The sequence below is a fragment of the Colias croceus genome, chromosome 22, assembly GCF_905220415.1.
Source record: "Colias croceus chromosome 22, ilColCroc2.1".
NCBI classification, from domain to species: domain Eukaryota; kingdom Metazoa; phylum Arthropoda; class Insecta; order Lepidoptera; family Pieridae; genus Colias; species Colias croceus.
In genome coordinates, this window is record NC_059558.1 from 1,471,349 (window position 1) to 1,496,037 (window position 24,689).

Genomic DNA, 24,689 nt, shown 5'->3' on the forward strand with positions numbered 1-24,689 from the left:
CCCCTCGATTATAGTATTTAAAGAATATTAATAAGTAAAAAGAAATAAGAATGTAAGTAGTAGAAATTTCTGATCTACTTCTTCGTAAAGAAAATCGATCAGTGAAATAGATCTGGCCAATACCCCAATAAGAACGTTATTTTGACTTTTCCACCAGATATTTTTTTGGAAAACATCTTTTTTTATTCTTTTTTAATGAAAATATACATTGTCTACTTCTCTTTTCTAATTGTGGTTGATGTTAAGGAACAATATTTTTAACGTAAGTTAAAATTATTATACCTATAGCTACACATTTTACGACCACCATGAGCTTTTGAGGTTAAGGTTAAGAGACAGCAAAAGAACGTTATTTTGACTTTTCCACCAGATATTTTTTTGGAAAACATCTTTTTTTATTCTTTTTTAATGAAAATATACATTGTCTACTTCTCTTTTCTAATTGTGGTTGATGTTAAGGAACAATATTTTTAACGTAAGTTAAAATTATTATACCTATAGCTACACATTTTACGACCACCATGAGCTTTTGAGGTTAAGGTTAAGAGACAGCAAGCATTAAATTAATTTTATCTGTATTATCAATAGACCCTAATATGAGAAGATATTACATATATTATATTTTATGGTATTATATAACTGCGTTATTTAATATTTTTGATCGACAATTGGCAATAAATAATCTAGGTCATTCGTCTAACAATCATTTGTCACACTCAATGTAGATAATAAATAATGTAGTATTGGTCAATTTGTCAAATTATAGGATCTGTATTTAAATCAACAAAATATATTATATAATAGAATATTAAATTTTGTTATTTACTTTTATAGGTATTCGAATGCTTTATAAATGTGACTAGCTGTTGCCCGCGACTTCGTCCGCGATTACGTCATTTTAGGTCATTCGTCGTTTAAAAAAAATACGTTACACTTTATTTTTAAATGTTCTTAATTGTCTCTTTTAAAATTTAACTACATTAAAATTGAAAACTCTGATAAGAAAATCTTAAAATAGGAGAAAATCGAAAATCTGAGGAAAACATGAATGAATGTGATTTAAATTCTACATTACTTAGTATTTCAAAATATAATAATCTAAATTAAATGTAGATTAACAGTTTGAGCGCACCGATATAGAATATGTAGCTAAGTATTAAATTACGTTAGTTTACATAGTAACAAAACAAAAACACGATGACTTTCTTTCGCGCTTGGTACCACAAACTAAGCATGTTAATGGTACGTGGCCCGCGTCACTTGACCCCCCGCGAGTTCCCCTCCGTTGCTATGCGAAAATACATTCGTCGCCCTGCTGTAGGAAAAATTGTAATACTGTGGCCTAGGCGTTATAACACGCCCAGGGAGTTCCTGAGTACCGATAGACATCTATGCACCCTATCATTTGTCAAACGGTCTTCATATTGAGTAAAAGTTTCAGATTCAGAGTGTTATAGACAAATATAATCAGAAAGCTTCGAACTCCTAAGCTATCGGAAGTTACCGTGTTATTGTGAGTCAACCATAAAAGATAGACATTTATGATGTCGGGAGATATTTTTTATATAATAAGGAGAACATTTCTTTCATACATGATTTCTGTGTAGCTTTATTCTGTGTACCATAAAGGTTGCACACGCGACGAAAGCTTAAAAATGGAGTTACTGCTCTGCTCAGGAGTATGAAAAATAATTGTACCAAGTTTCGTTTAAATCCGTCGAGTAGTTTTTGTTTCTGTAACGGTTATACGGACAGACAGACGGACAAAAATTTTACTGTTTGCTTCTTTAGCATCAGTGTCGATCCCTAATCACCCCGTGATAGTTATTTAGGAAATATATTTCATGTACAGATTTAATATAAGTATACATAATAGGTATATTTAGATTCCAATTTCCATGTACCTAACGTTAAATTCGACTATACAATAACTAACAGACAACGCAGGTTACTCTCGTTTCCGTAGGTAAGTTGAGGCGGTTACATATTCGGTCCTCATAACATCACTTTTAGTGAACGAAACGACAGCGCGGTTTAATTCGATGCTAACACCATAAGAAAAAAGGAAATATTTTTAATTGTGAAAAATATTATGATTTACACTATTAACACTATTTTAATCTATATTATATTACATATAATAAATCTGTTGAAGGGTTAATTCTGTACATTGAAAATATTGAAAAAATAAATAGCAGGGGGTGTTACTGGATCGATACCAAACCCAAATATTATGTGATTAAAAAAATTTTTGTCTGTCTGTCTGTCTGTATGTGAAGGCATCACGTGAAAACTAACGGTTCGATTTCGATGAAACTTGGTATAATTATACCTTATTATCCTGGGCATAAAATAGGATACTTTTTATCCCGGAAAAATACGTAGAAAAAAAACTAAATCTTAATTTTTTCCGCGCGGATGGAGTCGCGGGCGGAAGCTAGTATAAAATATATGGCTGTGAGTGTGTAAAAATAAATCCAGCTAGTTTCACATCACACTTATGTTTATAATTAGCTATACGACATGAAAATATACATATTAATTACCAAGCAATAATCATACAGGTAAATACTGAAGAATTGAAGAATTGAGATGATTAACAGTCAAAGTTTATTTTAGTAATAACATTTAACAACATGTCAATGATGAAGAAATAATAATTATTATCAACGAACTAACCTTTTCTATAATACTTAACACAGCACATTTTTTAAATTATCTTGCTCAACTCTGCTCAAAAATTTGAGGGTTTTGTTGGAACTTTAATGTGTCAAAACTATGATATATCTAAACTACGATACAACTTGCATGCGGAAATGCTCATTACAATCAGTAAATTTAAAGAATAACTAACAACATACTATTCAATTTTATTGAGCTGATTAATATCTTTTGCCTGGAAGAGATCACCGCCGCCAGGCCGCCGCGGCCGCCTAATAAATATACTGTGTTTTCTTATAAAATCGTAACATACTTAATTTCTTTTATCTACTAAATTTTAATAAATTTATAACTAAATTCTTTTTATCTAAAAATGAGCTTGAGCTTATATTAGGCAAAAGTATACATTAACTTTTTATAATTTCAGGACCGCACCTTAAATGGGGCCTCGTAAAATATGCCTACGGGTTATTAATAGAGAAATGATACACAACAAAGTTATGTTGGTTCCATTTTATTTATAAAATATAATGAAAATGGACAAATATAAAACATATTGTGTAAAATGATTAAAAATAAATAAATGAAGCAACTACGATTCAAAGAAAACATCTTTTTCAGTGTGAAAATGCTCTAAGCAATCCTGGATGATGAGTCATGTACTCTCATCCCAGTACGGTCGGTGCCTCGATAGCCATAACGATAAATATTATAATCAGATAACAGCAAAGTCAGAATAAAAATCATAACTTGTTCAGTTGTGAGTGCAAAATTTATGTTTCATTTGACAATAACATTTTTTCGGTACTAAAACGTAGTATGTAGTTTGATATATGGTTGGCCGCCCCTTCTCTCCTTCCTGAAAAATATCCTCCAAAATTACCCGAGATACTTCCAATGATTGAACCATACGTTGGACATTAACTTCAGTCAAAAATTGACGAAGCGGATGATTACTAATTTCCACTTAATCCTCGCTGCCACTATCTTCATCATCAAATCATCAATTTTCAAGTGGTGTTGTAAAATTGTCAGCAGAAATAGTCTTCCAAAGGCGATATAATTTTATGAATATTGAATCTGTAAATAAAAAAATCAAAAGTTAATTGTAAATCTATAAAAAAAGCTACTTACAAATAAAGTTTTATCAACAAACTACTGTTCCCAACGCACCTCAAAATCTTGTAAAAGTCAAAAAGAATTCATCATTCTATTATTTCATTCTAAAAGTGTAATAAAATACTTTATAAAACCAATAAAATACACGAATTGCTATATTATAAAAAATAAATACCTATAAAAGTAATAACTTACCTTTTGTATGGTGAAAATTCACAAAACACGAAGATTGAATTTGATATTTTTGGTTTTATGACATTCAATTTATAAAGAATAGAAACATTCGATCACGAAATTATGCGGGTTCGAGTCCCGCCTCGTGATCGAATTTTTTCTATTCTTTATAAATTTATAAAACTCGAAGATTTTAAAAATGTAACCAATGAACGCAATCAATGTTAGATTAATTGTAATGGTGTCTAGTTTGACTTAAAATAATAAACATCTACCTACCCTCACTTTTAAAAATGTAGTATATTCACACGAAATATAAGCGCACCTTATAGGGAAGGGAAGATATGGGTTAAAGAGTTAAATAAATAACATGATTATATTTAAATTATTAATTTTCAACAGTATGTTCAGTAGTGTTAACATGTAAATTGATTTGATTTTTACGAAATCTCATAGATGGCGCTGTTTCAAATTTGTCTTTATACTACTAAATTCATTAAACTGTTTCTCTGCCCAAATTACGTAAATGACATAGTTTTTATTTTGTAAAGCTAGATAATAGCATGGCTTACTCGAAACCAACATTGAAACATGAGTCTTTAGATTGTACGCTGTCGTAGTACACGGAATATGTAAGAAAAATAAAGGTTCACTGCTCCTCCCCCGAAGGTGATATCATGATAATATGTATAAACTATCCTCACCCGACCTCTAAGGAATATTCATGCAAAATTTGAAGTAAATCTATTCAGTACTTTCTGAGATTAGCAAGGAAATACATACAGACAAACAGACAAACAGACAAACAGACAAACAGACAAAAATTCTAAAAACTATGTTTTTGGCTTCTATATCGATTATAGATCATGGATTATGTATTCTTTTAAAAAAATATTCAATGTACAGTTTTGACTTTCCTACGATTTTATTATATGTATAGATATTTTGTAAAAAATAGAAAAAATTCGATCCCCCGGCGGGGTTTGAACCCGCGTCTTTTGCCTTGCCGGAGCGAAGCGTTTAAGTTCTATAAAACGGAATATCATATATTTTAATATATTATAGAAAATACAAAATTCTCCGCATAGTTATTAAATTAAAAAAAAATGTGTGCGTGTACTAGTGTACACACGTAAGAAGTGAAACTTCTTTATGACCTTATTTTTCAAAAAACAATTTACTATATGCACTATGAGTATGCAGCTTTACAGAAATACGTCGAATCACGCGTGGTAGGGATAAGAAAAAGATGGACGACGGCGCGTAACGGAAAAATGTCATGAGTAAACGAAAAAATGTTACACTAAATTTTTTCCAACCCCGATAAAGAAGTTTCATTTCAAAAATTTCAAAGGAATCATCTGAATTCACATCGTAAATAATCATTTACAGGTGTTTGTTATTCTGAATTTAGGAATTCGGCATTGTAGAAGGTAAGCTGTTATAAACTTCGAGGCCTGGAACTCGTTAAAATAAACAATAATAATACAATATTGATTGGCAGATAGCAGTGCAGCACTAAGGCCGCCTTTTGCAAAATACTTGTACCTAATTAATTTATATAAGGTGTACTGTATATTTTTTGTCCAATAAAGAATGTATTATATTATTTTCTTAGAATAAAGATTTTTAAAAATTGTTTTGTCCTGGTAGTGACAAATAAAAAATGCCTAGGTCTTGTAGAGGACAGTTGTATCATTAAGAACTTAGGTTACACTAAATTACGGTCAGGTTTCTTTTGTTAATTAATAAAGCGCTTGCAATGTATTATTTATCATTGTAGACAATATATGGTGTAGGTGTCTTTGGTATCTATTATTATTTACTAGCTGTGCCCCGCGGTTTCACCCGCATTGCTCGGCTCTTATTGGTCTTAGCGTGATGATAGCCTATTATAGCATTCCTCGATAAATGGGCTAACACCGAAAGAAATTTTCAAATCTAACAAGCAGTTCCTAAGATTAGCGCGTTCAAACAAACAAACTCTTCAGATTTATAATATTAGTACAGATTTAAAATAATACATCTATTACATAGAACAACAATCTTGATCTTGCTATATTTACCTAAAAAGTACGAAAGGTACGAAACAAGAATTCCTAAACAAAACCCATTCAGGATTTCCCAGTAAATTCAAATACTTAAAGCCATAACGTTTACAAAAGCGACTGTAAATCTTAATGTTTGCGGGCGCTGATCTAAAAATGATTTAGTGCTTTCAAGCTGTCGGTTCACCTGAAGTCAGTTTATGACTGTTTTTCTGTTGCCAGCCGCACTGCTATTTATACTCTTTGATGGAATGCATCGCACACTGACATTCCAAATTCAAATGTGACGCGATCATAGACCACAATTACATTTTATGGCGAAGGCTCAACATCAAACAGCCTAGACGAACTTACCACAAGCGTATTTGTTTTCATGGCAACATTAAATTGCCGTAAAATCGAGTATGTGCGTACGTGTATGTACTCTACAATTGTATTATTGTTTATGAGTTACGTGATAGCTACAGAAAAACGAGCGCACGTGTCAGAAGTGAAACTTCTTTGGTAAGATTCAAAGATACCAAAATCGTCGCATTACCCTAAACGCGCCTAGAGTTTCACTTCAAAACCGTACATGAAATATAAAAAAAATGGTATTTAGTTTCTGCCTGAATTGTCTTGACCTATATTTACCACAAATTAGGATATACAATATGCATATAAATATTTGTGATAGATAGTTTGTCTAAGAGGATCAAAAGATACACGTCTAACCTTCAGGGTATCTTTGATCAATTTAAAATAATGATTTTTGATTTATAACATGATTCTCTTCTTAAAATATATCCAAAACACATAAACAATTGCATTGTTCTGTTTATACAGAAAATACTTTATAGACGAAATCTTAACTTTTAACCCATTGAGCCCCGAGCGGCCCGATCTGTTCTATTGTGTCTGTGATTCCGGGGGCTGAGTTATTAAAGAACTGAAGTATCTTTCAGGAAAGCATGCAATTCACGATTCTATCAAGATTTATCAGTTAAAATGACAAATAATGTGTAAAAATATACGGCAAAAACTATTAAATAGGTTATCTGTCACTTTATCACCAAATGAAGTCGGCCCTGTTTTCTTCTGCGAAATGATCCCATGACCTTGGTAGTTAAGTAGAAAATGTCTTCTCTTCTCCGAAATGTGCTCAAGAAGTAACAATAATAAACATTTCAAAACACCCCTGTCCCAAATACCTGTATCGTCGAGGTCCTTTATAAAAATAAATGCCGAATCGAGGCCATAACAATATTATGACGCAAACAAAATCTGTTTCGTGTAACATGTTTCCTGGTATTGTTAGGATATTCCGTGTTATCATGTCAATTCTATATATATTAGTTTTGATACTACGAAGTGCGGTTTCGCCAAGATAAACAAGCGTAAAACGGCATGGCAAGGCTTAGGCTCAATTTTAATTTTTTTAAGCTTAGGCTCAATTTCTTCATAGATTCTTCAGGCCTAAGCTAATGCTTTTCTTTTTAGATTCATTAGTATGCGTTTCTTTTCGCTTGTAAACTTGATTTAATTATTCATAATTAACAAGTTAACATGATTGTTTATTTCCCTGAATGAACTAAGTAAAGGGCTGTATTATACACATAAGTCTTCTACACATAAGCTTAATACCAATCGTAATTTTAGAGTCAACAGTAGAGGAAAGTCACCAAATATGGAATACCATTTTGTTTTTGGGATATAAAAATAAAACTTCACATAAATTAAATCAGTTTATTGCTTTTACTGATCAGACATACATCTATAAGTAGTAATTAACAGCCTTTAACCAGATATATCAGTAATCAAATTAAAATCTTACATAAAAAACAAAATCACAAAAGAGTAACCAAATATGGAATAGGTACCCATTTATGGAATATAAGCAAAAATCAACATAACAATTACAAAAATGTAATGAATATCTTTGAGATCAATTAAATGAATATAACACATTGTGATAAATGAAAGAAGTTACGTAATTACTTGCAAAAGTCACAAATCCAGATCCATCTGGACCAGCACATCATAATGTGTTCAGAGCCCATACATCAAGCGTTTAATTCAACTTTCTCCACTTTCATCCATGGAAAGAAGTCTTGAACAGAACCTCCTGACTCTGCTGATGCATGTATGTTACTAAAAACAAACATTACATACAGTTTTTAAAGAAATAATAGCAAGTTTATAATATTCCATAATTAGACACCGACGACTGTCCATATTTGGATTTTTATACTAGTTCAAACTCTTCTAAATATTTTTTCATTTCACAATATTTTAAAGACAAAAGATCACAAAATGGTGAAATAAACATAATACCAATATACTAAATAGTATAACACTTATCGAAAACAAAACATAATAGCCAGTAATACTCATTTATTACTTACCTTAAAAAATTTCTGCACGGCATCAAAACAAAACACGCCTGCTACATGTAAACCGTTCGCGCAAATAATTCGATGGTGTTAGTGCGATATTTAGTACACCAAATGAAACAGAAGATGGTCGAATGTTGCGATTCATACTTATAGTCTTAGAGAAATGAAGGAATTCCATATTAGGATACTATTCCATATTTGGTGACTTTCCTCTAATAATTGTTAAAATATTCAATGTTTTGAAACTTTATAATTTCCTATCATCAATTACAACATTATATTCATATACATCATACTATGTGTGTGAAATTGCTAAGAACTAGAAATCTCAAAAGCAGCCTCTGGTAGAGTCGATAGAGTAAAACGTAAAAAGACGAAATAGAAAAATTGTTTTATTTAATCAATAACAAAGCGTTACAAAAGTACTTTAAATAAAATGAAGCATTAACATAGAGTGATAGATTAGGATAAAAATGGAAGGATGGTATCTTCATTTTATAGCATGATATTATCTGTCGTATCATCTGCAGAAGAAAATAAATTAATACATGCGTTTGTTTTAACAAGTACGCAAAAGTATCTACTGCTGAAACCTGAATTTGACAGGATGGCAAGTAAGCTTCGATAAGGGTTAGAATGCACACATACCTAACATCGCGGGAAACCGTCTAAATATATCCAAGAATGCTATGATTTACGAGTTCCAAACAATCTAGCTATTTGTTTTCAAATACATGATGAATTCATATTTTTAGTTCCTTACTAATAGACACTGAAACGTATTTGAGTAATTGCTCTTGTGTTTTTAATGTCACCTCAAGGTTTATACACTGGTTTTAGTTTTATTTCAAAGTCAAGTACTAATACTCATGACTTGTTATGATCTGTGATGTTTTGAGGTTAACCTTCCAATTTACTACATAAACAAAGGTGAACTCATTACCTAGTTATTATAGATAGCAGAGAAAATGGGCGTAGGTTGTAGTCGAAATTCGCAAGGTTCGCAAAAAAAAATCAGTTAGTAATAAATATTTGAGAACCATCAAATCAAAAATTTTTATCCTTGTTATCTCTGTTAGCTACCACAATCGAGACTTTCGTACACGAAATTATTGGGCGTCTCATCAAAATAAAGCTACAAACGGAAAATTAGCTTGATAGTAGTCACTTGCAAAAATGGGCGATGTATCCTGAACTATTGGTTCGAGATCTCCGTCAAGGGGGGACGCCCTTGCGCATGTCGTTACCAGGGTGAACCTTCAGTTCACCCACGCGTCCGCGTTAAAATGTAGTAGCCCTTCTAACATTGAGAATCACCACACAAAAAAAAGTGCGTATTTTCCAATTCTTATTTTATGCTTTGTTGCTTGATCCAAAATAACAAACTTCCAGCTGAATAAAGACAGAATAAGACCAAAATGAATTCATGCTAAAATTTATTGTCTTCATTGAAAAACATATGCCTTAATTGTCCGCCAACCCCAATTGCACGCTTCTACACGGTTATTGACCCAGTTTTATAGGGTTCTGTAGATATTGATGTAATTTTGGTTAAATCTGGTAAAGTTGGGTTTATAATTGTGTTATTCGCGTCTTTATAATTGTGTTATTCTATTAATAGTTAGTGGATTTCGGGGTGACGTCTCGGCCACTCGGCCACCCGTGGTCACTAGAGTAATCGAAAGGCAAAAGACGCGGGTTCGAATGCCGCCTCGTATACGATTTTTTTTCTATTCTTTAAAAAATTACGTAACAAAATATTGTTATAATATAGGCGTAATTACAACATGTGATAAATATTACATGATAATCCAGGTATTCGAACAGAGATACAATGAAGTAATTTAGATCCGTGATCCGTGACTCCTGAATGTGAAAATTCGAGGAAAATTCTTAAAAGTTTGCATGCATTCCAATGCAAACTTTTTAAGAAATGTTAAAAGATAAAATGATTTTTCAAGTTTTATTTTCCACATATTCATTTAAAATTGTATTCCAGAATTTATGTGTAGTATTCCCACTCAAAATTCATAAACCTACCTGTGTATAAAATTTGCGATAGTATAGTAATTTATTTACTTGATAGGTATACAATAATTGTAAAAAATACAAAAGAACTATATACGGAACCTTACTATATTTTATCGTGTCACACTTATTTCATGCGTATTAAATAACATATTGGAGATGAAAATAACACGTGCTTCAAATTTTTATCGATTTAAATTTTTATCATCGAATCGATTAAAGAATCCTTGAGAAAATACATATTTTATTGTCTTACGTCTTACGAATAAATGTGAAAGTTCGTAAAAATATTTGTATCTTTATTTGTCAATTATTTACAATAAGCCTACAATGTATTCATAGATATTTTATCGAATGGTAGAGATGTATTTAATATGCAGCACTGTACACTAGGAGAACACAAGAAGAAGTATTCTGTGGTATCTCTTCAAAGGCTAAACGCTTCAAACTACAAACTAAATGGAGCGATATGATTGGTTATTTACAAACACATTCCTCACTACACATCCTCGCATATTAATGATAGAAAAGCGCCCTAAAGAAGGAAATAACATCTTTGAGATTTGAGTGCGAAATTAAAACTAGAGACAATTTGAAAAATCTTTTCCATAGAACCTACACAGCAAAGGTTTTATTTATTGCCAGCTCTACATTATACTTACTCTATACTGTCATAGTGTAAGATTGTAGGCATTAAAATTTAAGTGAATCGGACACTAATTATAAATTAAATTAAATACTCACTATACGATGTGCTTTAACATTAATATTGTATTATTTACAGTATACCTAATATTAAGGAAATGAAACATTTTTAATTACCTTGATATTGACCACAACGGTATGTGGATTGCGGTGTGAAATTTCATACGACTTATAATTATTTTAAACAAGTATTATTATTTCATAGAAATTACACCGACGTACCTATTTAATTTGTCAATAGGGATTTATTAAGTTTTAAGTATATGTTACTAATACTTCATTTTCATGTAAGTAATTTTGATCCATATTTATCGCCTAATCTACGTATTAATATACTTTTAAACGAAATCTATTTAAATTTAAATTAATAACAATACAAATTTGTATATCAAATTAAACTCAAACTCATAAGTTTCTATACAAATCGAAAGTTAGAGTAAAAAAGTACATAGAGTTGTAGAGTGTTCTTAAAATATATCGGAATCACAAATAATATTATACTACTAGCTGTCTTATCACAGGGGTATGAAAAATAGATGTTGTTCGATTTTCAGACCTAACTGATATGCACACAAAATTTCGTGAAAATCGGTCAAGCTTAACTTCAAACACCGCCACACGAGAATTTCACTTAAACTTAACTTACTCAATAAGAACCTTCCTCGTCCTTCAAAGAATACCTATTAAAAAAAAAAAGCTATCGGTTCAGCCGTTCTCGAGTTATGCGCTTATTACTAACACATTTTGCGATTCATTTTAATAATATAGGCTAAGGTGGATTAGTATGGAAGCTGTAGAGAAGTTATCTTTTTGCCCCTGGCCCTAAAGAATCTCAATCAGAGAAACAGATGGGAAATGTACCTGCCACTGTAGAATGCATTTAATATCAACAATGTAAGATAAAATGAATGCAGATCCGAACAGATGCAGTTTGTACAAATTGATGCCAAATTAAATAAAACAACAGTTATAACTTTTTATAGTATTTATTTTTAAATAGTATACAAGTGTTAAAAGCTTAAAAAGGTATTTCAAAAATAAATTATTAATTAATGTCGATACGTCATTTGGTAGTGTAAAAAAAAATGAATACCTACAACTTGTAAATTCTGCAAAACCGATGAGCCTAATCAATTAGCACTAATTGCTTCATTTATCTAACTGAAAAGCGACTATTCACGAGATTGCATTACGTCAATTACGTCTATTAATTCATGCTTCATTAATTCTAGTTGGTGGTTTGATAACTACACATTGACAATAAAATTCCCATGAATTGTGTACCAGTTCTGAATAAATATGATTGCGGCGGCTGCGTAAGCACTGAATCACGCTTTAAAAATTGAGACATTACATACCGTTTCAATAATACAAAGTTTGATATTAAACATATGTATATTTACCGCGTTATTAAATCAGGTGTGAGAAGGCGCCAAGCGCAGTTTCATTTGGACTAGCGCGCTACCCTGACGTTCAAACGTCAAGCGATTTTGCCGCGCAAAGTGACAGTTCAACTTTTTTTTTCGAAAGACTTTAAAATTTTCAGCCAGTGTTTTTTAAAATGGGAAGATAGAAAAAAAATTGCGTGAATTTTTTTTTAATTTTCTAAGACTGTAAATTCCGAATTTGCATTTTCGAACAATTTTGCTTTCTTTGGCTGTGTTTTGTTAGTGTTAGAAAGGCTGTCATGGCAAATACGTGAGTAAAATATTATTTTACGTATTAATATTTAAATTAGTTGTTATTTGCCTTTACTAGAATTTACATAAAATGAAAACACCAGGAACTTGCGGGCTTCAAATATGAACCTGAAAGTTGAAATCTTAGCAGAAAATGTCAATGGCAATGTGTTATTAATGATACATTTTTAAAGAACAAGAATACATATTATTTCTTATAATTTAAATTATGAAACAATTTTAAATAATTATAAAGTATTTAAAAATACTGTAAAATAAGAGTAATTTTAATTTGTTGAAAAATACTTAAATCGCAAGGAGCTCTACATAAAAAAAAATCTTATTATGGTAAAAATATTTTTTTTTGCAACTCTACTAAATTATTATTGTCTCGGTTTATTAATGAACTCATAACGCAAATAATAGTATAACATAATAATAGGGTAACACTTCAAACTGACACCGGAATTCCTAAACAGATGAACTCTATATTGCTTGCGTTATTTCAAATACAAAGTCTTGTATGTTGTATCTGTCGTGGTCATATCGTAGATTTGATCATTTCATGATATGAGTGGCCATTTCACGAAATGGTCGCATATCGTGAAATGGCCAATTTAGTTTGGCCACATCATGATGTGGTTTGGGCAGATCAATGATAAGAAATCGTTTCACGATATGGCCAATTAACGCACGGTTTTTTCATGAAATGATCAAAATTATTTGATCATATCGTAAAATAGTTACATTAATCGTTGGTAGAGGCGCTGCAAGCTCTGTGTTCATGTGATAAGATGGCGGCCGCTGGCGAAAATTAAATTATTCGCAGTTAAAAACTTCATAATTCGTTTAATAACAATATTATGAAGAAAGTCATAGCAAAGAATTTACGACGAAGAGGTACGAGTACTATGGAAAATGTGGATATCTTATATGTATTTAAGAAAAAATGTGACTTAAATAAAATAATTTAAGAAACTACTGCTATATTATTATAATTGTTTGTTTTTTAAAAAGCGATCCGCTTCTGGCACTCGCCGGCCGCTGCCGCGGCACGCTCGCTTTGCTCGCTCGGCTCGTGCGTTGTTTATCAAAGTCTAACCTAACCTAACCTAACTGTTTTCTATTGCAAAAACGATTCGCTTCTGGCATTCGCCGGCCGCTGCCGCGGCACTAACTTAAATGACATAAAACAAGTTTTTAGAATATAGTTATTCTGAATTTTTTTAATATTTTATGGACTCTTTATATTTTATACGATCTGGCCAAATGTGGATGACCAAATCGTGAAACGTTGACGATTTAACGATCTGATCAAACTATGTTGGCCATTTCACGATATGCGACCATTTCGTGAAATGGCCACTCATATCATGAAATGATCAAATCTACGATATGACCACGACATATCCATTATATTTATGCCTGATACAAATTGCTTGATATCTTGAAAAAAAAGAATGTTAAAAGTTGCCAGTAACAACAAAAATAAAATAAACTTAAAAATTTGGTAGTAATTACTTTTTCGTAGCATTTTCTTCTACTCTACAAGGGACTTTTTATACGTATTCAAATATAAATAAACACACGCGATTTATTTATCCGACATTACTCTTATCGTTCGATAAGGTGAGCTCAATCAGTTAGCTTTGTTTCAAAACAATAAAACATTAATTATTAGCTGCCACGTGCGATAAATAACTTGTTCTGTAGAGTATAGTTTTTGCCAGATTTTATTTCATACTACATAGTCCATAGCAAAGTCGCTGTTCTCTTCTTTTTTTCTTTCTTTAGTCTGTACCTATGTATGCTTAAATCTTTAAAGCTACGCAACGGTTTATTTTGATGCGGTTTTTTTTTAATAGATAGAGTGATTCAAGAGGAAGGGTTTAGTATATAATTTATTAGGTTTTAGACAAAGCGGGCGAAGCCGCTGGCGGAAAGCTAGTGTAAAATAATAGGCTATGTTACTGGGAAAACATACTTATTATTAGAAAATCGGTCTTTATATTATTCTTTTTTAATTTAAATCGTGAAAAACAATAAAATTTTCTTTAATAATCTAGGAATTCAAAAACTACTGAAAGAATTTAGATGATACTTGGCAGTGTTGTAGCTAATGTACCAGAATAACACATAAGTTGTAGAAATATGTACTTGCTTTTTCACTTGTTCTGTTGGTAATTCCGCGTGAAACCACGGGACACAGCTAGTAATATTCATATATTTTATTATTTTTAGAATAATTAAAAGTAAATTTATAAATATTCTAGTTCGTGAGCTCTAACACCGTTGCAGCGTAAAGTAGCTGTAGATAAATACTTTACAATATTAAAGTATGTTTGTATAGCACTCTAAAACTGATGGATTGACTTTAGTGTAACTTAAAAAGATTAATTGATATAATGTATAAGTGTTCTTATACTCTATATGGTTAGGAGAGTCAAGGTAATATTGTGAATTGTTAGGTATAATTTAACTACCTACATTTTATTTTGTCTATGTTTCGAACGAGACGTTATTTTCTAAACCGAAAAAAAACATCTCTTAAAAAGTATCTTTTTTCAACACGCTTTTATTAGCTTCACCTGTATGCTTATATGTAACCAACTAAAATTTGTACCGTTATCAAGTATCGGTGACAATATAATAATTTCATTAGTTTAAGCGTGTTTTGCAGTTTTTGAAGTGAAACTTCTTTAGACGCTTTGAGAGTAGGTAAGTGCTGATTTACACAGGGTCAGTAGACAAGGTTCAAGACTCTGTACTGACTTCAAATCTGTTTACACAGGGTTTTTTTTCGCGTCATAGTAACACCGTCATTCATGGAGGTAAGGCGACGATTTTGGTATCTTTGAATCTTGCCAAAATTTTCTCTTCTGACACGTGTGCTCGGCACACACGATCTTTTTTTAGTAAGTAAGCATATTTATTTATTGTCCTTTCGATATATTATTATGTTAACAACAAATAATTAAAAATCCGTTTTAAACCAATCGTTTTAAACCAAGTCCCATAATATATTTAGTAATATTATCTTGTAACATATTCTATCGCAATTGACGTAATTGCGAAATACGAGCCCCAATGTTAATTATTATCAATTAACATCAAAACGGCTGTTTGCTTTGTAGCTCGGAATTTTTCGAATCGACAATAATAAAAAGAAACACGGAAAATCTGTATTCCGTGCAAATATTTGTGTTTCAAAAATGTTCTATAAAAAAAATGTTTTCGTAAACTTTACCTGCCAGTCGCAGTGTTGAGTCTCTGTGTAATGATTTTTTTTTTCGAAAAAAACAGTTGGTGCCAGTTTTTTAAAGAGCTAAAATAAAAACGAATTAAGTAATGAATTGAAACTAAAATTGTTATTCGCGGTTTATTTTAGTGTAGCCACGAAATGTACACTACTTACATCTATTGTATTTCGCTAAAAACATATTTTTTCATCTTAGAATTTGATTCAACCCAAAAACAAAAGGATGAACGCGTCTCTACATAAAACGCAATCATAATAAATAATCCGAAACATTGTAACGCCATGTTACTAATTAATTTTTATTCAATATAAATTTATCTCACACGCAAAATCGGTCATTTATCATACGATTCTAATTTATCGTCCATTTTTATTTTTTATCTGTCCAGTATCCAGAATCAATCGAATTGCCTTGGCTTCAATTCGTATTGTGAGCTACATATTTTATAATCTCTATTAGCTTTTATCTCTCATGAAATTTATTGTTACGGTTTAGGAATGGTTATAAAAATAGATTTTTCATAAACCCTTGACCGATTTTAATTCTAAGTGTGTTTTTATGTTCTCAACGCGCTGTGTTTATATCTTATTTTATTGTTTATCAATTCAAACATCCTAAAGATACTTTAAATTGATAGGCTGTTGAATGATTCTCTCAATCAGATCGGGAATTTTAGGGCACATCTATAAATAATTTTGCATGCTCCGTCTTTAGGGAAGTCAATAAAAACTGTAATCATTAAAACAAATAAATACATCGTCGTAAAAACTAGGTTATGTTCTCAAATAGAGAGGTGTAAAAACATCGTAAAATTGAGTTCGCGCGTATTTAACTGTCATTAAAACATTAAGTAGTTTATTCATAAATATTTCGCGCCAAACATTTGACATTACTTTTTTTTAAGATGACATTAGCCCGCGGCGCATAAATCACACTAGAATCCGAATAGCGTGCATAAAGTTTTTATATTTACTATACGGTCGTTGAACTTGATTTTTATTCTGTGCTAAGCTTTTTGCACGTTTTTTTTGTTTTCGTAACTGGACCAAAGTCGTGTTAATGCGTCTGGTGACGGGCGCCGGCTTAGCGGTAATAGTGGTTGGGATTAGAAATTAACATTACTTTTTTAATAGCCAGCTGTCTCATTAGTATGGATATAGTTTTAATATTTATTCTATTGTGGTTAAAAATTTAGTATGGCCCGGTTATGTATAGGAATCGAGAGGGGTGTCGTTCACTGTAAATTATATCTTTAGTCATTAACCTCCTGAGACCCAGGATTTTTTTTTCTTTCTTTTTTAATAAAAAGTAGCTGTATCTGTTCTAATGCAATTATAGATATATAAAAAAATGGAAAAAAAAATCTTTTGTGGAAAACTTGGATTTTCTTTATGTCATTTATATATTACAGGGGGTCCCAGTTCCAAGTGTAATAAGTTTATGAAAATGAAGAAAAACTACATGTTTTTTTAGTTATTATGTATTTTTAAACTTGAAACCTAATATTTATTATTCTATCTATTGTTCTGTATCTATTTTTTGTAACTTGGTTCAAAGATAGGTATTTTTAAGGGTGAGAAATAACCAGTTCAAGTATTTTGCACCGGCGCGGCGGTGTATTTATATTGTCACGTCCACCCCTAGGTCTTATTTCTAATCCATCCTCTTGTTCAGCCTCCTCTAATGCTTGGTCCACGTCATGTGCGTCCCCGAAATGGTCTGCCAACAACTGAAGATGACATACATAGTGACGATTCTGTACTGACGTGACTCATACTCATTGGACGAATGGAAGAAGACTCATTTTCTGGTGTTTGGGCGGCTTCATCGGTATCATTTGGGGGATTATCTTCATCTCAAACATTTATTTATTCAATTAGACTCCTTCTAAAAGCACTTTTGAATCGTCATAACAGTATTAACATTTACCACCGATTCGGAAAGCAGTATCTATGGAGAAGAACCGGCAAGAAACACCATAGGTCCATCATATAGGTCAATATTTGACTCATCCAGGTGTTGGTAGATCTCAGTATCTTATAATCCTTGAAAATTATAATGAAATCTGTAACATAAACTAAAGAATGTCATATAGGTAATACATGGGACTCTTGTAACCAATACCAAATCGGCAAGAATTGAGACCAAATGTCTTACCAGTATGACATAAAAGAAAACATTCATATTTTTCACAAGTTTTAGATTTATCTTTCAAAATAACTATTGCGGTTGCAGAAATAATATCTTTTATAATTAGATATACAAAGATATACTGCAATATACGAATGGTACCACTAGAAATGTAAGATTACTGACCACGTGTTTGCCGTCGCACAGCCACCGTCAACTTCGAAATGAGAATACTTCAAACCACTGTCACTTATATAACCAAAAACCGTTTAGTATAGCGGATGACATACCACTACATCGATTAGAGGTATTATTCCCGCATATACGCAAAAGATGGCGTTGAAATATTTTTATATTGTCTATGTAATATATATATGACCGCAGGCCCCAGGAGGTTAAGGTAATTTGGAAGGTGACGCAGTTATTTGCAGGTGATACTTCTCGTCACGTCACTGAATTTATAAAAATAAGTAAAACCATTGCCAAATTAAAAAAAGTCGACGTGAGTCAGACTTAGTCAGAAATATTTCGTGCACTTTTCAATATTATATCATTTACTAGCCTCCTATATTTTTAAATTAAAATATTAACTACCATTAGCTTATAGCTCTGAAACTGTAAACAAATCTTCGTAATCAAACACATTTTCGCATTAATAATTTTAGTAAGGTTAAAAAAAGGCACAATAAAAGGCGGCACATGCATTCGCGAACAAAATCAAAAGTCGTAGCTGGCCGAATTCTACTGCCTCTGAAAAGGCCTAAAATTGTCTATGCCTCCGAAGGCGCGTGTATACTCGGTATACGACTTGAACATTTTTTTTTTCTTATAGGCAATGAGTGAACACATTTTGCCAGTGTAAAGTTAAAAATAACACATCTTTGAATAAAAAATATTTATAATCTTGCTTCATATACATTATGAATTAGAAAAAAAATCAAAAGACAAATTATTTCTTATCTCATATTACAAAAGTTCAAAATCGTTTGTTTTCGTGCGGCCAGATCAGCTGCGTTTAGTATTTACATATTAAATTCGTGCTGACATAGCATTGATAATGAAAACCTTGAAGCAGTTGGATTATATAACAAGCAAATATACGTATTAGGCATCACGGAGGAATGTGATATGCCTAGTTTACTGTTTTCATAGTTTTTAGTGCTTGGATAATGGATATATATTTTGACGTTTTTATTGTTATTAATATTACAAAATTACTTATAATCTATACCATTCTATACTAATATAATAAAGCTGAAGAGTTTGTTTGTTTGAACGCGCTAATCTCAAAAACTACAGGTCCGATTTGATAGTTAAATAGCCCATTTATCGAGGAAGGCTATATAGTATATAGCTATATACATATGCTAATTTACGCTACGCTTTATTTATTTCTTTATATAGTGGCTATATATCATCACGCTAAGACCAACAGGAGCGGAGTAGGTACTGCGGGTAAAACCGCGGAGCACAGCTAGTATGTTATAAAATGAGCTCCTGAATTGATCCCTGAATAATGGATAAATGTTTTTAAACGACTCTAACAATATGAGATTCTGAATTAGACTTTAAAAATAAGTAGGTACCTACCGCAGTTGTTGTCAAACTTTGAGACGTTTTTTGGATTTGTTACCAAATAACTTTCAACTGGATGAACTGATTTTGATTGTTGATTTTTAATGAGCTATTGCTTTTGGGTTTCTTCCATTTAAATTATGTCCAGCATTCATAGAATTACAAAAAACAATGTAGAAAGAGAAATTTTATTTTTCGTTACTCACTTTTATGAAACAAATAAACTATGAAAACAATTTTAACGCATATTATCAATTTTACGGATTACGACACTGTACTATTTAAACTTTAAAGGATCTGCGTTTTCTAACATTCAAACACTTGTACAAATATTACATTGAAATATGGAATTTTGAGGTCCATTCATCCTTGTTCATTTTATTTGTTAAAATTGTAAGGCTTATGAAAGAAAATTATTCGTCATAATATAAGAAAAAATAATAATATTGGGTTTCTTAAAGAATTACGCATCATTCGGAATTACATGAGTAAGTGGTAGGTATTAATAATTGCCGCGCGGTTTCACCCACGGATGAATTCATTCATCCTCAGGATATAAAATTTTCCTAACCTACAAATAATATAATTGCGAAAGTTTGTGAGGATGGATGTTTGTTATTCTTTCATGTAAAAACTACTGAACCGATTTGGATAAAATTTTGTACTGAGATAGCTTGAGTGTTGAGGAAAGAACGTAGGATGAGTTTTATCCCGGAAATCCCACAGGAACGGGAACTATGCGGGATTTTCTTTGACAACGCTAGCCAAGCCTCGCGCGCGGGTGGAAAGCTAGTATAAAATATACTAATATTATTTTCTTCATATTACAAAAAATATCAACAAAGGCTACTCACCGTTCGTTTTGAATATATAATTACGTATGCGAATTTTTTTTTTTTTTTTTGGGCATATAATTGCATATAACCACAGTTAACAGATATATACTACGTACATACAGTTAGGAAACTAAGCCCCTGCGATGAAATTATGACGTGTAGCTATAGGGCTGTTACCTTTTAGATATTTAACCGAATTCAAAAATGGAGGAGGTTATCAATTCGGCCTGTATATTTCTGTTTGCTTTTTTTCACAGTTGACTTTGTGGTAATTTTAAGATTAAAACCCGTTAAAATTAAAAAATGGTGTAGCCTAAATATGAATTTACAAGAAGAAACAATCTCAATAAAATATATACCTTGTAAAAGTAAATAGGTACGTTTTTTTCAGTGCTATATTTCGAAATCTTGTCTTTTTTGGACGCCGAAGGCTATTTTAATGTAGACGTACCTACCTTAATTATTTATAATGCTTGATATTTGTATGATACATATAAGTATTCAATAATTATTTTAAACCAGAATTAACAATACTTGTATGTAGGTATACCTACTAAATTATTTTTAAAACGATAAATTAAATTAAATTAAAAAACACAAAATATGCAAAAATAAATTAAAATTATTATTATACGAACATAGAACCTCCTTTTATATAACCTTTTTGTTTTAGGATGAAAAAGAAAATAGTTTGACAGGCTTAGTGCTTGACAAAGTGGTAAAGTCACGTATTGATAAAAATACAATAATTATTATAATATCTATCTTTTTCTTCCCTAATATTTACGTAATTATGCACATAAATTTAAACAAGATTTTTTAAGGTTTCCATTTTTTAGATTTTCGTGCTCTTCTAGATTGCGTAAAAAATAGATGCGGTCTTTAAACAGACTGGACTCCTAATAGGTACTATTTGTAGCCAATGATATTATATATAGAAACAAGAGGTAGATACGTTACCAACGCACCTAAACGTAAACCGTGAATTGGTCCTAATTGGGACCAGTGGAATCAGTCAGATTGTGACTTGTGACAGCGAACGTACATGCTGATATAAACGTTAAAATTATCAATAATACCTTCTTGTGTGTTCAGAAAGTGCACAAATTACGATAGTAAAATAAAGAAAGATAGAGGAATATCATATCACAGGTAAATGTATTAAAATATTATAATTTTAGAGCAAAAATAACATTTTGCAATTATTAATGAATGACACTTGCTAGACACTTGTATTGAAATAATGAAAGGGATAAAACATTGCTTCAATCACTAGTGTGACAAAGCTAGCGCACACTGTGTTCAAAGATTATCATGTAGATACGATTATTGAAAATAGAACGGCTATTTTATTAATTTCGATTTGGGTAAATACTTGATTATTTTTATATTTAAATCCTCACAGTGCATGTAATTAACAAATATATATATTTATTATATACAATGAAATCGTGATGGCAAAAATGTTTGTTTGCAAAAATGATGTTGAATATACGTATGCATTAAAGAAAAGATTATCGCTACTGACGAAAAATGCTATTTGCTTTTCTGTAAATAGCTATTGAACATACATTTTATTTGTGTTTTAGATAAAAAAGGCTTATACCTACTTCATCCTTTCTTTTATTTCATACTTTTTTCATCTAGGCACCACTATTATTATATCCTACAAGTTGGAGTGATGACCTTGTACGGGTTCCGGGAACTGCCTTGAAACGAATAGCGTAAGATCGGTCCGTATGGAGTTCTATAAGGAGGACTATGCTCAGCAGTGGGTGTTTATCGGGTGAAATGATGATGACCGAAAACGAACACCACAGCTAGTAATAAATGCTTAATACAGTTATATCTCAAAAAAAGTTTTTTTTCATTTTAATACAACTTAATAATAATTAAATAGTAAATGAAATTGTCACAATTGTTTACGTGTGCAGGAAACGTAACATCTATAACATTGAACCTTCTGTGTCGTTAGTCTATGCCAATTGCCATGGCAACTATTTGTTTATTTATATTTAATTGGTGAATTCTTGTGACTTTTGCTTACACCTGCGCGGAAGTGACAAACTATCTTTGTCTTTTTTGTTTATATCATTTTATTAGAGCCATCTCTCTTATACAGTCTGTCAATGTAATAAATTAAGTAAAATGAAACTTGTATTTGTGTGTGCCTGACACTGCATAGGAAGCATTTTTTTTGGATATCTTGTGAGTATATAACGTATCTATACATAAAATATCATTGTTTGTAGCTATCATTTTGGTAGAAAATATGTCAACATAATTTAAAACTCATACTGCCATATCTATAGAAATTAAAAAATAGTCTCTTTTTAACTTGTAGTCAGATACGATACAGATATATATTTATTGAAAGGGCTACAAACTGAAACAATCGATATTTATTTAATGTGAAATGACATCACTTTAAACTTTTTTCCATACTATATTCAAAATCTGTGGATGTGTCACCCGCTACTATCGATCCCCCTCAATACCCTCGAAAACACGCTTTATGGGGGGGGAGCCATTTCGAACATTTTGTATGAAGTTTCCTTACTGTATGTATCTGTATATTGTGATATAACATTGACCATGTTAATCTCACGTCCGAAGCATCATCCTTCAAACTTTTTGCAGTTAATTATCTATTTAACAAGGTTAGAAAGGTCAAAGAGGTGACATAAAATGGCGAATTCTTTAGAGATTATATTCATTATAATATTAATCTTATCATTGTGATGCTTATCACGATAATCCATTTATCAGCTGGAGGTTATGTAATTATGTTTACAAACTGTATACTGTCTTTTAGAGGACGGATATTAAAATAAATTAAAAATATTAACAAGTAGCAACTGTTTAGCTTATGTGTTATACTGGTACATAAGCTACAACACTGTCAAGTATAATCAAAATCCGTTCAGTCGCTTTTGCGTGAAAGAGTAACAAACATAGGTACATACATTGTTTACAAACATTCGCGTTTTTATTAGTAGGATAAAGTTGGTCACCATGAAACTTTATGGTACTTAGGTATAGAAAATGTTACTTATTCCAAGAACATTAATTTATTATTACCAAAATTTTAAATTACAATTCCTGAGATTTTGCCGCGATAATCTTGGAATCAATTTTGATTTTTTAATGGAAAAAAAATCATAGCATTTCTTCTCATTTTCGACAGTAAAATGGATCAACTTGTTGTAGAGTGCATTCATAGTTTATGCTAAATATCTTGAAAAATATCATCAAATACCAAATATTTTTCTAATGTAACCGCTTATAAATATTTTTCGCATCAACACTGAGGTTATCGAACTAAAGGAAGTAATTTATTACGAATTGCGATGCATCTGCGTGTTTTTAAATTTACATTAGACGATTTATTATAAATTTTATGATGTTTTCATTCTTACTTGTGATGACTATTATATTTTTCTAATGTCTGAGTATTTATGTGTCTGTGATATTATGTGAAAGGTTTTTATAGTTTTTTTTCTGTAACATCTAGTTTATTTTGAGACGAGATTTTGTAAGGTATGTCGCGTGGGTGTCTATAGATTGTAGAGTCTGTTTTTTCTTTTTAGTTTTCACTTTCCTATCAATCAAAGGGCTATAAGTACCACGTATAACCCTTAGAATTTGTAATATAAGTAGTAATTAATTATTATAACTTATATTCTTAGCCTATGTTACAATTAATATATTAAAATAGGCGAACAGAAAATGTCTGAATATCTTTTATGCAATGTGTTTAGGCATTGTGCAACAATATAATATAACAGATTACATTTTAAATAGTTCAGGCCCATCGCTACATTTATATCTAGCTTTCTAGGTCATAAAATAGGTCTAAAGCTTATCTAACAATAATATTCATATGTGTAACAGATGTCGGCACAATAAAAGCTGTTCTAATTCGCACGATATTATAATATGTCAAGTCCAGTCCGCCATTTTTATGGAACATTTTTAAAAATATTGGACAAGGTCTTATAAATTTGTTGTTTATGGACATATGTTTATTTTTAATTGTGAACAGAGAAAAGCATAGTTTATTAGATACTAGATTACCGCCCGCGGTTTCGCCCGCTTT

The 24,689-nt window shown here is 31.3% G+C and overlaps 1 protein-coding gene and 2 long non-coding RNA genes across 3 annotated transcripts in view; 2 read left to right on the forward strand and 1 right to left on the reverse strand.

Annotated features, from left to right (window-relative positions):
• Nucleotides 1–7,713: 7,713 nt before the first annotated feature.
• On the reverse strand, nt 7,714–8,585 carry LOC123701780. Its single transcript, XR_006752778.1, has 2 exons — nt 8,387–8,585; nt 7,714–8,132 (listed from the first exon to the last, which is right to left on the reverse strand). It is a non-coding gene; the product is annotated as an uncharacterized LOC123701780 (long non-coding RNA).
• Nucleotides 8,586–12,539: 3,954 nt separating this feature from the next.
• Nucleotides 12,540–24,689, forward strand: part of LOC123701640 (uncharacterized peptidase C1-like protein F26E4.3) — a 51,930-nt gene continuing 39,780 nt past the window's right edge. The window contains exon 1 of the mRNA XM_045649125.1: nt 12,540–12,808. Coding sequence (XP_045505081.1) covers nt 12,798–12,808 — 11 coding nt within the window. The 5' untranslated portion in view covers nt 12,540–12,797. The remainder of the gene's footprint in view (nt 12,809–24,689) is intronic.
• On the forward strand, nt 21,545–22,434 carry LOC123701644. Its single transcript, XR_006752760.1, has 2 exons — nt 21,545–21,742; nt 22,238–22,434. It is a non-coding gene; the product is annotated as an uncharacterized LOC123701644 (long non-coding RNA).